Source organism: Geotrypetes seraphini, chromosome 2 (assembly GCF_902459505.1).
Source record: "Geotrypetes seraphini chromosome 2, aGeoSer1.1, whole genome shotgun sequence".
NCBI classification, from domain to species: domain Eukaryota; kingdom Metazoa; phylum Chordata; class Amphibia; order Gymnophiona; family Dermophiidae; genus Geotrypetes; species Geotrypetes seraphini.
Genome location: NC_047085.1, coordinates 253,030,111 through 253,044,052, shown reverse-complemented (window position 1 = coordinate 253,044,052; position 13,942 = coordinate 253,030,111). Strand labels below are relative to the sequence as shown.

The 13,942-nt window shown below is 39.1% G+C and overlaps 1 protein-coding gene across 2 annotated transcripts in view; it reads left to right on the top strand.

Moving 5' to 3' along the window:
• Positions 1-13,942, top strand: part of ACO2 (aconitase 2) — a 183,014-nt gene that overhangs the window by 138,106 nt on the left and 30,966 nt on the right. For both annotated transcript variants that reach the window (XM_033929388.1, XM_033929389.1), the window contains exon 15: positions 9,511-9,702. In XM_033929388.1, coding sequence (XP_033785279.1) covers positions 9,511-9,702 — 192 coding nt within the window. The remainder of the gene's footprint in view (positions 1-9,510; positions 9,703-13,942) is intronic.

Sequence of the window (13,942 nt, the reverse complement as noted above, 5' to 3'; positions counted from 1 at the left end):
GGGAGCTATACAACGTTTGAATCATTTGTATAAATCCTGAACCTATACCAAACCATTCCATTGCTTGATACATGAAGGTCCATTCTACTCAGTCAAAGGCCTTCTCTGCATTCAAGGACACAGAAAAGGCTGGATCTTTCATGGCTTTTGTTAAATATAACATATGAAAAGCCAATCTAATATTACTAGAGGAATGTCTGAGCAGCATACCTATAATAAAAGGGAGAGCTTTAGCCAAGCGTAAAGCCAATGTCTTAGCTAAAAGTTTACCATCTACATTGATTAAAGAAATAGGCCTGTAATTTGAAACCAAAATGGGATCTTTATTTGGCTTTGGCAAAACTATAGTTAAAAATTCTGCCATAGTGCCTGTGATACAACCCTTATTTATTTGAGTCTGATATAAATTTATAAAACTACCGTAAAACCATCACCACCTGGAGCGAATCCAACTCTAAGGGACTTCAAAGCTGTTTGTAATTCTTTTAGCGATATAGGCTCTTCTAAACTTCTTTTTATATGTTCAGGAATTTTAGGTCCCTCTAATAATTTCAAAAACTCTAAACCATCTTTTCCTTTATCTAAATAAGGCTCAGAAGAATAAAGAGATTTATAAAATTTTAAAATTGTTTTAAAATAGGTTCAACTTGAGTATAAGTATCACCATTCTTATCTTCCTTTTTTTCACTTTAAGATAGTTTGCCAATACTCTTCCAGCCTTGTTTGAGTTTCCATAATACAAAACTTATTGAGAAAATAAATCTTTCCTTACCAATTTAGATGAAATCTCATTGTATTTACCTTTAGCTTTTAAAAGGTCCTGTAACATAGAATACTCCCATTTGTCAATTAATTTTGACTCCAAAAGTTTAATTTCTTGCTCCAAATTGGAAAATTGTCTTTTGACCTGTTTCTTAAGATAAGCCAAAAAAGAGATAATTTAGAAACATAGAAAGATGACGGCAGAAAAGGGCTATAGCCCATCAAGTCTACCCACTCTACTGACCCATCCTCTTAAGTCTATATCTAGTGACCAATTCTTCAGATCGATCCTCGTAGGGATCTCACATAGGCATCCCATTTATTCTTAAAGTCCAGCACGCTGCTGGCCTCGATCACCTGCACTGGAAGCTTATTCCAATGGTCAACCACTCTTTCTGTGAAGAAATACTTCCTGATGTCGCCGTGAAATTTCCCGCCCCTGAGTTTGAGCGGATGCCCTCTTGTGGCCGAGGGTCCTTTGAGAAAGAAGATATCATCTTCCACCTCGATACGTCCTGTGATGTATTTAAATGTCTCAGTCATGTCTCCCCTCTCCCTACGTTCCTCTAGAGTGTAAAGCTGCAATTTGTTTAGTCTCTCTTCGTACGAGAGACCCTTGAGGCCCGAGATCATCCTGGTGGCCATCTGCTGAACCGATTCGACTCGGAGCACATCTTTACGGTAATGTGGCCTCCAGTATTCCAGATGAGGTCTCACCATGGTTCTGTACAATGGCATTATGACTTCAGGCTTCCTGCTGACAAAACTTCTATTGATACATCCCATCATCTGCCTTGCCTTAGATGAAGCCTTCTCTACTTGATTGGCAGTTTTCATGTCTGCATTGATGATTACTCCTAAATCTCGTTCTGCTGAAGTCCTAGTTAAAGTTTCTCCATTCAAGGTGTAAGTTCTGCAAGGATTACTGCTTCCGAGGTGCATAACCTTACATTTCTTAGCGTTGAAGCCCAGCTGCCAGGTCGAGGACCATCTTTCCAATGTAAGCAGGTCCTGTGCCATACTATCCTGCAAATTGCATTCACTTACTATGTTACATAGTTTGGCGTCATCGGCGAATAATGTTATTTTACCCTGAAGCCCCTATGAATATGTTGAAAAGGAGTGGACCCAGGACTGGGCCCTGCGGTACTCCGCTGGTCACCTCCGATGTTTTAGAGAAGGTACCGTTAACCACCACCCTTTGAAGTCTTCCACTTAGCCAATCATGGACCCATGCAGTTAGTGTCTCTCCTAACCCCATCGATTTCATCTTTCTCAACAGCCTGCGGTGTGGGACGCTGTCAAAAGCTTTACTGAAGTCCAGGTACACTACGTCCATAGACTCTCCCAAGTCCAGCTTCCTTGTCACCCAGTCAAAAAAGCTGATGAAATTGGATTGGCAGGACCTACCCTTGGTGAATCCATGTTGACTGGGATCCCGTAGATTCCCCTCATTCAAGATTGTGTCTAATTTTCGTTTAATTAATGTTTCCATGAGTTTACACACTATTGATGTGAGACTCACCGGTATGTAATTCGCATCCTCTGCCCTGCAACCCTTTTTGTGCAGAGGAATGACATTGGCTGTTTTCCAGTCCAAGGGTACTATCCTCGTACTTAGGGAGAAATTGAAGAGCACGGCTAGCGGTTCCGCCAGGACATCACACAACTCTTTGAGCACTCTTGGGTGCAGATTGTCCGGTCCCATGGCTTTGTTCACCTTGAGTCTAGTCAGTTCGCTGTAAACGTCACCTCAACGTGAACTCAAAATTCTGAAATGGGTCTTCTGCACTTGTATTAGCCCTTAACTGAGGACCGTGTCCTGGTGCCTCGCATATGAAGACTGAGCAGAAGTATTCATTCAGTAGTTCGGCTTTATCGGAATCTACTTCCACATAATTCCCGTCTGGTTTGCTAAGGTGTACTATCCCGTCTGTGTTCTTTTTCCTATCACTAATATACCTGAAGAAGGATTTGTCCCCCTTCTTAATGTTTTTTGCTAGAGTTTCTTCCACACGAAGTTTGGCCTCCCTAACTGCTGTTTTGACCGCTGTAGACCTGGTCCTATATTCTATGTTAGCTTCTCTTGTCTCCGTACATTTGTAGGAAAGAAATGCTTTTTTCTTCTCCTTAACAAGGTACGAGATCTCTGCGGTGAACCATTAGGGTTTATTGTTTCTTAGCTGTTTATGTACTGATTTTACGTAGCGGTCAGTTGCTTCATGTATGGCTGATTTCAGGGTTGACCACATAGTTTCCACATTACCTGTCTCAGCTTGGTCCTGCAGTGTCCGATGGATGAAATCTCCCATGCGTGCGAAGTCAGTGCCTCGGAAATTAAGTACCTTTGTTTTTGTGCTTGATCTGGGGAAGCCTATCTTCAGGCTGAACCATACCATGTTGTGGTCGCTGGAGGCTAGCGGATCTCCTACCGAGATCTCTGAGACACTTTCCCCATTGGTGAGTACCAGGTCGAGGATCGCCTGGGCCCTAGTAGGCTCCATTACCATTTATTTGAGGCGTGCTCCCTTTATGGAGTTTAATAGCCTCCTGCTAGTGCTGGTTGTCGCTGAAAGTGTGTTCCAGTCTGCATCAGGCATATTGAAGTCCCCTAGTAGAACAGTGTCCCCCCGTAGAGTGATATTCTCAGTGTCTTCAATTAAGTCTGCGACCATTTCATCCAGTTGTCTTGGAGGTCTATATACTACACCAAGATACAGTCACTTTTCTCTGCCTCTTGCCAGGTTTACCGAGAGGGATTCCCCGGTGTACTTGACATCTGTGATCCTGGTGGTTTTGATGTCCTCTTTAATGTATAGTGCTACCCCACCACCTGACCTGCCCACTCTGTCCCGACGTAGTAGGTTATAACCCGGTATAGCCATATCCCACCCATGAGAGTCCGTTAACCAAGTTTCAGATATCGCCACCACGTCTAGTTCAGCATTCCTTATTTCAGTCTCCAATTCCAGAATTTTATTGCCTAAACTGTGTGCATTAACATACATAGCCTTCCACACCTTATGTTTGCTAAGTCCCTTTGATACTTTTTCTACCTGAGTTGGTGTGACCCCTAGAGAACTGTTTGCAGTGTGGGTACTTACCTCGGAGTTTCGACTCACCTCATCAGGATAGTTCCTTACTGCACTGGTATGTGAGTGGGTACCCTCCCCCAACTTACCTAGTTTAAAGCACTGCGAAGCAGGCGGGCTTGTCAGTGTCCGAAGACGTACTTACCTCTACTGGTCAGATGGAATCCGTCTGGTCCCTGAAGTCCTTGTAGTGCCTCTCCATGGTTCAGGAATCCGAAGTTCATATCCTGGCACCATCCCTGTAGCCACTCGCTAGTCCTCAAGATACGCTCATCCCTGGCTCTCCCTTTGCCTCTAATTGGGAGGATTGACCTCTTATGGTTGCTTTAAAAGCATCCCATAAGGTTTCCATAGAGATTTCTTCTGTGGTATTAAGTTGGAAATAATCTTTCATTTTTAATTGAAAATCTTCACAAAATGTTGGATCTGCAAGCAATGTATTATCAAATCTCCATACAGGTTTGCTATTATCTTGATCTACAATTTTGAGTTCAATCCACACCCCTCCATGGTCCGACAAAATGATTGTATCTATGGCGGCTTGTGTTACCTGTTGTACTAATTGATTTGAAACAAAAATATAATCTATTCTTGAAAAGGATTTATGAACATGGGAGCAAAAAGAAAATTCCCGACCATTAAAATGAAGTAAACGCCAAATATCTTTCAAATCACAAGACTGTGCAAAATTATCTAATCCTAATGATTTCATGATTTTACTGGGATTTTTATCCACCAAAGGATCCATGACAGCATTGAAATTCCCAGCCACCACTAAATTACAGGCAGTCAGTGGGAGTATCAGTTGTTGCAGAGTCTTAAAATATTCATTTTGGTTCGAATTAGGGGCATATACATTAAAAAGCGCCATTGTAGTATTCCCCATGCTCATTTCCACATGTACCCATCTTCCTAAAGGATCTGAAGCCTTTAATTTAAACAAAGCAGTGCATTTTCTATTCACTAAAATTGCAACACCAGCCTTTTTACCAACAGCCGTGGAGAAAAAACAATGTTTGACCCAGCCTCCTTCCAGTTTTTTAGATTCTATATCTGACAGATGTGTCTCTTGGATGTAACAGATATCCGCATTTTGTTGTTTTAAAAATAACAGTGTTTTTTTCCATTTTATCGGATGGTTAAGACCATTAACATTTAAAGAAAATATCTTAAAATCCATTAAATGAAACTAAAACTTGTCTTCCTATAAATCAACTTATAATTAGTGTTTAATAAATAATCATTTTCCCAATCCCACTCCCCCCCAAACCCACCCTTACAAACCCCCCTCCTCTCCCAACCCTCTCCAATTAATTACGAAAACTTGTAAATGCAAATTTGAGATCAAGTACAGAAAAAAACTCCTTATAAGCTATTATAATATACTTAATTAGCTTCTATAATAAGCTATCCAATTTTAGATCTGAATCATAAAGAAATCTGACGAATTGACATACAAACTCATCCAATTGATATTGATCAACTTTCAATGAAGATAATAAATAAGTAAATATCATTTTCTGAACATAAAATATCTTACATAATCTATTAATCTCATTTTACAATATGAATCAATATCAATTTATATCTATAATCTTCTAATAAATTATTTATATAATTCCTTCAAAATTAATCTAAATCTTAAGTAATATTTTAAGTTTTTAAGATTTTAATCCATTTTATTTCTTCTCATGTATTAGTTCTTACTCTTCTCCAATATTTTATCTGAGAAAACCTTTAATTTATTAAAATTATGTATTTTAATATATCCCTCTGAAAATTAATAATATTCATTCTATGTCAATTTTACTTTTCTGTATAGAATTCATTAATTAGCTTTACATATGCTCATTAATATCTATTCAAACAATTAACCTTCCAACAGATTATATATATGTAAATGTTATGATGAAATTTGTATTCAAAGATCAAAATTAATAATTAACCTTTTGCCTTAGAAATCTTCCCTCTGTGAAGCTTTGTATTCTAATTTAAAGGGAAATCTTTCAATACATTTAATCAATCAATTAATTAAATAGAATGAAATTTATATCAAATTCATCCATTACTATATAGATCCAAACATATATTACATAAGCAAAATATCAAAAGTAAATAGATTAATATTTAAACCAAAGTAATTGTGGTATCATATCCAAATCAGCGCATACAACTTCAGCATACAAGAATACGACGCAGCACTGCTGGGGTTAAAAGGTCATGACAGTGCACGGGATTTAAACTACAACATTCTTCTGATATGACCGAGAACTATATGCGAGCAGATGGCAGCTCTTTAGTCAACTTTCTAAACACATCTCACAATATGTTTACAAAATGAACCCGGGCATAGCTACATTCAATATTTTTACAATGAAAAAAAGTTTTTGTTCAAGAACTAAATTCACTATTCATAGTACAAGCCTTTCAGGCCTCTTCCCTTCTTGACTTAAATTCAATTCACCCTACAGCAGACGATTTAATAAATCTTTATAATTTCATCCACTCCACCATATATTCATTCCACTCTTTAGAACTCCCTTTATAAATCCTTTCCCATCAGCTTTCAGAACATTAAAAATGATTCTTCAGTCTTCGGGCTTCAGTTGAATTAAGATTCCCAGTCCAGTCTGTTTCTCCAATCACTCAATCCAGCCAATCCAGTCACCGACTCGTATTTGCACACCTTTTAAGCCAATCCAAGATCATTCAGAAGTAGAACTACTTGCCATTCAAAAATTAACAGGCTCAACATAGTTAACTGTTACTTAACCAATCCAAATCCCCACTTTATAAGAAATTCACTATGTCAGAGTCTTCGTCCACTAAAACAGAGCATGTCTCTCCATAACATGCTTAAGGAAAGAAGCATGGATCACAAAGATCTTTGTTAAATCTTCCATCACATTTAACCAAGTCGTTCCTGCATTTGTTTCATATCGCTTATGCTCATGCCAGGATTGAAATATTGTCAAGTTTCAAATGAAGCAGTCATTCCATTAACACTGTCAATTTCCCTCTCTTGCATTCCTCAACTATTCCACACAACTCAAATTTCTAATATAACTAAATAGTTCACGGTGTACTTTAAGATGAATAAAAAAATACAAGCTCTAATGAGGGTATTATGAAGATATAGGTTGCTCGCATTGCTCCAAATATTCCTGCAGTTTCCTTGGCTCAACAAAATTTAAAGTTTTGTTAGCATGTGTGACCCTCATTACCGCAGGGTACATCAAGCCAAATCTAGCACCCAGTGCTCTCAATTGTGGACGTAGATCCAACATTTGCTTCCTTTTCATTGCTGTAGCCTTAACAAAGTCAGGCACTATATGGATTCGTGAGTCCTGACATTTAATGTTTTTATTTTCCTTTGCTAGCTGACAAATTTCTATTACATGTTGGTATCGTAGCAGTTTAAAAATTCATGTCCTGGGTACTTTTTGATTGTTCTTTGCACAGGAATCCTGTGCGCTCTCTCGATCTCCAACGGGATTTTTGATTTAATCGGTAATATTTTTGGCAGGAACCGTTCAAGAAAAGATATTGGGTCGCTCTTCTCTACCCCTTCTGGCAGTCCAATAATTCTTAAATTATTCCTTTCTTTCGCGGTTAAGACAGTCTTCAAGATCTCTCTTTACCGATTCCATTTCCTTCCTGTCTACTTTACTTTGCAATAATTCTGTGTCCACTTGATCTGCCCATTTCTCCAGAAGATTTAGCTTATTATCAACCAGGTCCATTCTCTTAGTAAGACAAGCAACTTCATCAATAACCACTCTCTAAAACAATAGCCTTAATTTGTTGAAGTTCAGTTATTATATCAGGATTTCCTTTTTTCTCCGTTGGCAATGGACTTTGGACGGAGTTGCCAGTTCTGGCTTTGATCTTTTGTTACTACCTGACCCAGTTCCTCCTCCAACCAAATCGTTTTTATTTTGCTTGCTGGATGCCATAATCAGATGGATTTGACACTTTTAACTTCCAAAAACTCATATTTGTAGCTTATCTTCTGTAATTACAGCCTGTCTTCACGGAGCTATTGCTTTACCCGACCATCTTGTTACATGTCCAAGCCACACCCCCAGAAGAACTAATTAAAAACTAAAGTGCATAAGAAAAATAACTATAATATTATCATTTCGTTGAGGCTGTAGTTAAACCATTTAAAAATTGCGAGAACAAAAAAGTTTTCAGGAATTTACGAAATAATTGCAGCTGGCCTAAAAGCCTAATGGAGTCAGGAAGTTCATTCCAGATCTCTACAAACTTGAAAACAAAAGATCGACTGAGCTTCCCAGCAGATTTAACTCCCTTAAAGGAAGGGAAGGCTAACTTATATCTGTGTGTTTCTCAAATGGCAAAATCTAAGGTTATTCCAACATAAGGGGACAAAAGGATCAAATAGAGAAGCTTGAAGATTATGCATCTGCATTTAAACTGGATCCTAAAGCGAACTGGGAGCCAGTGAAGCTTTATCAACAAAGGGGAAACATGATCATACTTTTGTTTCCCAAAAATGAGTTTAGCTGCAGTATTCTGTATTAACTGAAGTCGTTTTAGAGTGCTTAATGCCCAGATAAACTGAGTTACAATAATCTAGCTGAGAAAGCACAGTGGATCGTACCAATACTGAGAAATGTTCTTGATGGAATAGTGATCTGACCTTCCTCAACATGCGCAGACTAAAAAAACACTTTTGTCAAGGAATCTGTTCATGAAATGTAAGTGATGAGTCCAAAATGACACCCAGGACTCTAGATGAAAAATCCATATGTAATGTGATACCTGTTTTTAATGTAACAGAGGAAGGGAGGTTTCCTAATTTTGGCCCAATCCAAAGCAATTTGGTTTTGGTAGTGTTCAGTTTGATTTGAATAGACAAAGCCCACAGTTGAAGTTTAGAACTTCTAATAAAATGAAAATATCATCTGCGTAGGTATATATAGTTTCTGCTGTTCATGGACTCCTCCTGCTGATCTGAAGTAGAGAATAACTTTGGGACAAACTTTTCCCCATCCCTGTGAGTTTTGCCCTGTCCCTGCCCCATTCCTGTAAGCTCTATCTTAACTGTAAAAGCCTCAAACACTTATGATTTATCTCTCTTTTTCAATGAGAAAAGCGAGAGACTGGAGACGTAAGTGTTAGTGCTGGTTGCACTTTCATCTTGTTTTCATTTATTATTACATTGGCATTGACTTGTTGTCTTCAACTTGTGCAGATTAGAGCAGAAATGTTTTGGATGGGGAGTACCCCCATCCCACCTCCTTATTTCTCCTCTTATAGGAATTGTCAACTGCTTTGATATGAACTGAGGAAATGGGACACAGCCCAGAGATGCGGGAGGCAGAGCTGAGAGAATAAGGTATAGATGATGCCTTCTACAAATTCGTGAGTAAAGGAGAATAACCCATTGGTTTAAGACTCATGTGCCTTTCTACTAGAAAGAATATTTTTGAGGTAAGAACCTAATCTTCCCTGAAGTACTATTTCTGGGTCTAACCCCTACTTTTCTTTTTCTTGTGCTTTTTTTTGGTGGGGGAAAACCATGGCATTTAATGATTTTTTTTTTTTTAAGAAATACAAAACCAGCATTTTCAATTTGTTTCTGTGAAATTGATCTGAAATAAATGTACCTGTTCTTTCACTGTTACAGGTAAAAGGCAAGTGCACAACTGACCATATATCTGCTGCTGGACCCTGGCTAAAGTTCCGTGGCCACCTGGACAACATCTCAAACAATCTTCTCATTGGAGCTATTAACATCGAGAATAACAAAGCCAATTCTGTGAAGAATGTCTTAACCCAAGAGTACGGAGCTGTCCCAGACACTGCACGGTACTACAAGGTGGGCCACAAACTCAGATACACTTTGCTGAGAGGTACCTAAGCAATTCTATGTATCAATTCATCTCTAGGTGAATAGAAGCTGACATAGTTTTTAATGAAAAGTTACTATTTATTTGGCAATTTAAAATAAACTGAATACAGCACATGCAGAAGTTAGGACATCCAGCTTACTCATTACTGCTTTTTTATATTAAGGGCCAAAAAACTGATTAACTTATTAGGTCTTTAGTTAGTCAGCTGAAGACAAGTTTCATAGTTGAACAAATACTGGCTCTTCTGACTTCTCAGGTTGTGATTGTCCTCCTCTTTATATAACCATAGACTCCTCTAAGCAGCTGTCTGAGCATTGGAAATGAAGACAATTCATGCTCTCAAAGCAGGGAAGGTTATTTTTTTAAAATCTCTAAACCAGGGCAGTCAAACTTTAATTCTGAGGGCGGCAAATCGGTCTCATATTTGCATTTGATGGAAGCAATGCATTCAAACGTATATCATGCATATTCTTTATGGATATCCTGAAAACCTGACTGTCTAGTTTGTGGCTATCTAGGATTGCAGTTTGACACCCTTGCTCTAAATGCTTCCAGCTAAGGATGGAGAATGTAATGTAATGTAATGTAATTTATTTCTTATATACCGCTACATCCGTTAGGTTCTAAGCGGTTTACAGAAAATATACATTAAGATTAGAAATAAGAAAGGTACTTGGAAAATTCCCTTACTGTCCCGAAGGCTCACAATCTAACTAAAGTACCTGGAGGGTAATAGAGAAGTGAAAAGTAGAGTTAGAGGAAAAATAAAAATAAAATAAACATTTTAACAAGACAGCATTGATCTAAATACTTTGGAAGGTAGAAGAGAGGAGAGAAAGGTGGAAGACACAGATGGGATTACTGTCACATTGCTGGGTTACAGTTAGCTCTGTCAATCGTGGAGAAGACTTGATTCTTTACAGGTTGGAATCTGTTTTACCCAATCAATATATTGATTATTTAAACGCGTTGTCAGGCAAGGCCTTTTGAATGATGGTACTGCGGTCCTGTGGACAATTTTACCCATACTTTTCTCTGAACTGAGGAGGATGTGGATGAATTATAGCTCTTTGGTTGTAATGCTTTAACTGCTAGACTTTTGTCTTTCATTATTGAATGTTTATTCAATTAAGGGAATATTTAATGCAGGGAGTTCAAATTCTCCCTTATGAATATTATTTGTGTTTTGTAATCCATCAAATCTGATTATTTTGTATAAAATAGAAATATAACAAATGAAGTTTTCTAGTGCAGTAGGAATGTTATGCTGAACCGAAGGGTTATCCATGCATGTCAATCATAGCTTTTCAGTTCCTTCTTCTCCTCCCTAATCTCTACTGCCCCTTTCAGGTCATCCTTTTGCAGGTGAGCATGAAGTGTCTCTCTGATCTAACTTGGAGGACGAAGGGTTGAATTTGATCCCTTTACTATCCCAAATTGAGGATAGGTGAAGCATTCAAAGGACCAGGAGTTATCGGTTGTAGATAAGGGAGAAGATCCCTCAGTCTGCCTACTGTTTAAATCCTCAGCCCTAATAGAAATCATTAGAGTCCCCTCCAAGAACTGAAAATAGACCCTCTAAAAACCCCTTCTTTTCAGTATTCTGAGCAGGTTCTGAGCTCAGTCCAACTCTTTCCTATGGTACCCCAGACATGAGGGTCCTAATCACTGAACCCTGGGAGAACCCTGAAGGATCCCTAAGGGAGGTTAAAACCATGACTAAACTGTATCCCATGGATAAGGGATTCCAACAAATGATTCCTGTGCCAAAGTTGGACTCTGTGGTAGCCCAGGTGACCAAACAAACTTCCCTACCCAGCGAAGGAGGAGTGGTTTTATGTTTTAACAGTTTATTGATGACTATACAACAGTATAATAATAAAGAACCTACACTGTTATAGCTCTGATCATCCATTTCGTACATTTGAAGCATAACCCACACCACGCCTTGTACAATCCTTGATAGTCCTATATTTGTTAAAAGACCAAAAGTTTACAGATTCCACTAAGGTGGATGCCAAATATATATTCTGCCCCCCTGCTCTTGTGTCCAGACAGCCAATCAGTGGCAAGAAGGGGTGGTTTTAAAAGATCCACAGGACCCACAGAGTGAATATGGTCCTCTGGAAGCAGTTTGAGGCTTTGGCCTTAGGGTTAAGGCTGCAGCCATGGCTTCCTTTGTAGCATGCACCTCATTCTAGACTAAGAAGCCAGAGCCTGACGGACTCTGATCCCCTGCCTCAACTTGTACTGGTGGGAATGAATATCATATACTTTGGATCAGACAATGAACAGGTTATTTGACCTCTAAAGCAATGCTAAACAGGCTTCCTTTTAGAGGACCTCGATGATCTTATGGCAGAGACAGAGAAGGCAAAACTGGAGGAGGGGTAGCACTATACATCAAAGAGGACATCAAAGTTACTAGAATCACAGGAGTCAAATATACCAGGGAATCCCTCTGAACCTGGGGTGAACCTGGGTGAACCTAGCCAGGGGAAATGACAAATGCCGGTATCTTGGTGTTGTATACAGACCAATACAAAAGGATGACATAGACAAAGAATTAATCATAGACATTGAGACCATCAATCTGCGTGGAGACACTGTACTGTTGGGGGATTTCATATGCCTGATGCAGATTGGAACAAACTTTCCACTACAACCAGCAGCAGCAGAAAGCTACTAACCATTAGTCATACATGTGGAATTATTTTATAATTTACCTTTTGTTTCTTATTTCAATTGTTAATTTCCACTAAATTGTTGTTTAACGATTTGTAAAAAATATAAATAAATTAAAAAAAAGAAAGCTACTAACCTCCATAAGGGGAGCGCGATTCAAACAGAAGATATTGGTGCCCACTAGGGATCAGCTAATTTTGGACCTAATACTCACCAATGGAGATAGTGTCACAGAGATTTCGGTAGGTGATGCGTTGGCCTCCAGTGACCACAACATGGTGTGGTTTCACCTCAGAAAGGGTTTCACTAGGTCAAACACATCCACAAAGGTCCTTAACTTTAAGGGCACAAACTTCAAGAGCATGGGAGATTTTGTCTATGAGGCACTGAAAAACCAGGACACAACAGATAGTGTGGAGGTACTGTGGGCAGCTCTGAAATCTACCCTACAGGAAGCAACCAACCTCTATATTAAAACAATGAGTAAACAACGGAGAAATAAGGAACCCCAGTGGTTCTCTGTGGAGATCTCGGAACTCGTAAAACAGAAGAAAAAAGCATTTGTATCCTACAAGCAATCACAGCGACTGGAAGCTAAAGAAGCCTATCTGGTGAAATCTAGAACTGTTAAAACAGCAGTCAGAGATGCTAAACTAAGGATATTAAAAAGGGGGATAAATCCTTTTTCAGGTATGTTAGCAACAGAAAAAGGAACACAGACGGGATAGTGCGCCTGAGGAAATCCGACAGTAACTATGTAGAATCGGACTCTGATAAAGCCGAACTACTAAATGAATTACTTCTGCTCAGTCTTTACCTGTGAGGCACTGGAATCCGGTCCACAGCTGCAGACAAGGGATAGTTCAGAAGACCCGTTCCGGAATTTTGAATTTACCACCAGCAGCGTATACCAAGAATTAACAAGGCTCAAAGTGAACAAAGTCATGGGACTGGATAAACTGCACCCCAGAATGCTTAGAGAATTGAGAGAGGTCCTGGCGGAGCCGTTAACTGTGCTCTTCAATCTTTCCCTAAACACGGGAAAAGTCCCATTTGACTGGAAAACAGCAAACATCTGCTCCACAAAAAGGGATGTGTGTAAGCTTATGGAAAAGTTGATTAAACACAAATTAGATACGATCCTGAACGACAAGAGACTGAGGGATCCCCACCAGCATGGATTTACAAAGGAAAGGTTCTGCCAGTCCAATCTGATCAGCTTCTTTGACTAGGTAATTTCATGACTGGGAAATTTCATGACACCAGAAAATATTTCTTCACCGAAAGGGTGGTTGACCGCTGGAATAATCTTCCACAACAGGATACCTAATGGGTCGGGATGAAGTTCATTGTTGACTGAAGCTAACATAAATTCTAAAGAGGTATTTCTGCCCTTTTCAAGGAGCTGGACATCGAAGAATGATTTGTAAAGCAGAGCCAGGCCTCCTCCTTTCCGGTTGATTCTAGGTGAGAAGAGGCCATAGTAGCCAGGGAGACAGAGTTCATTTTTCAATCCATGAT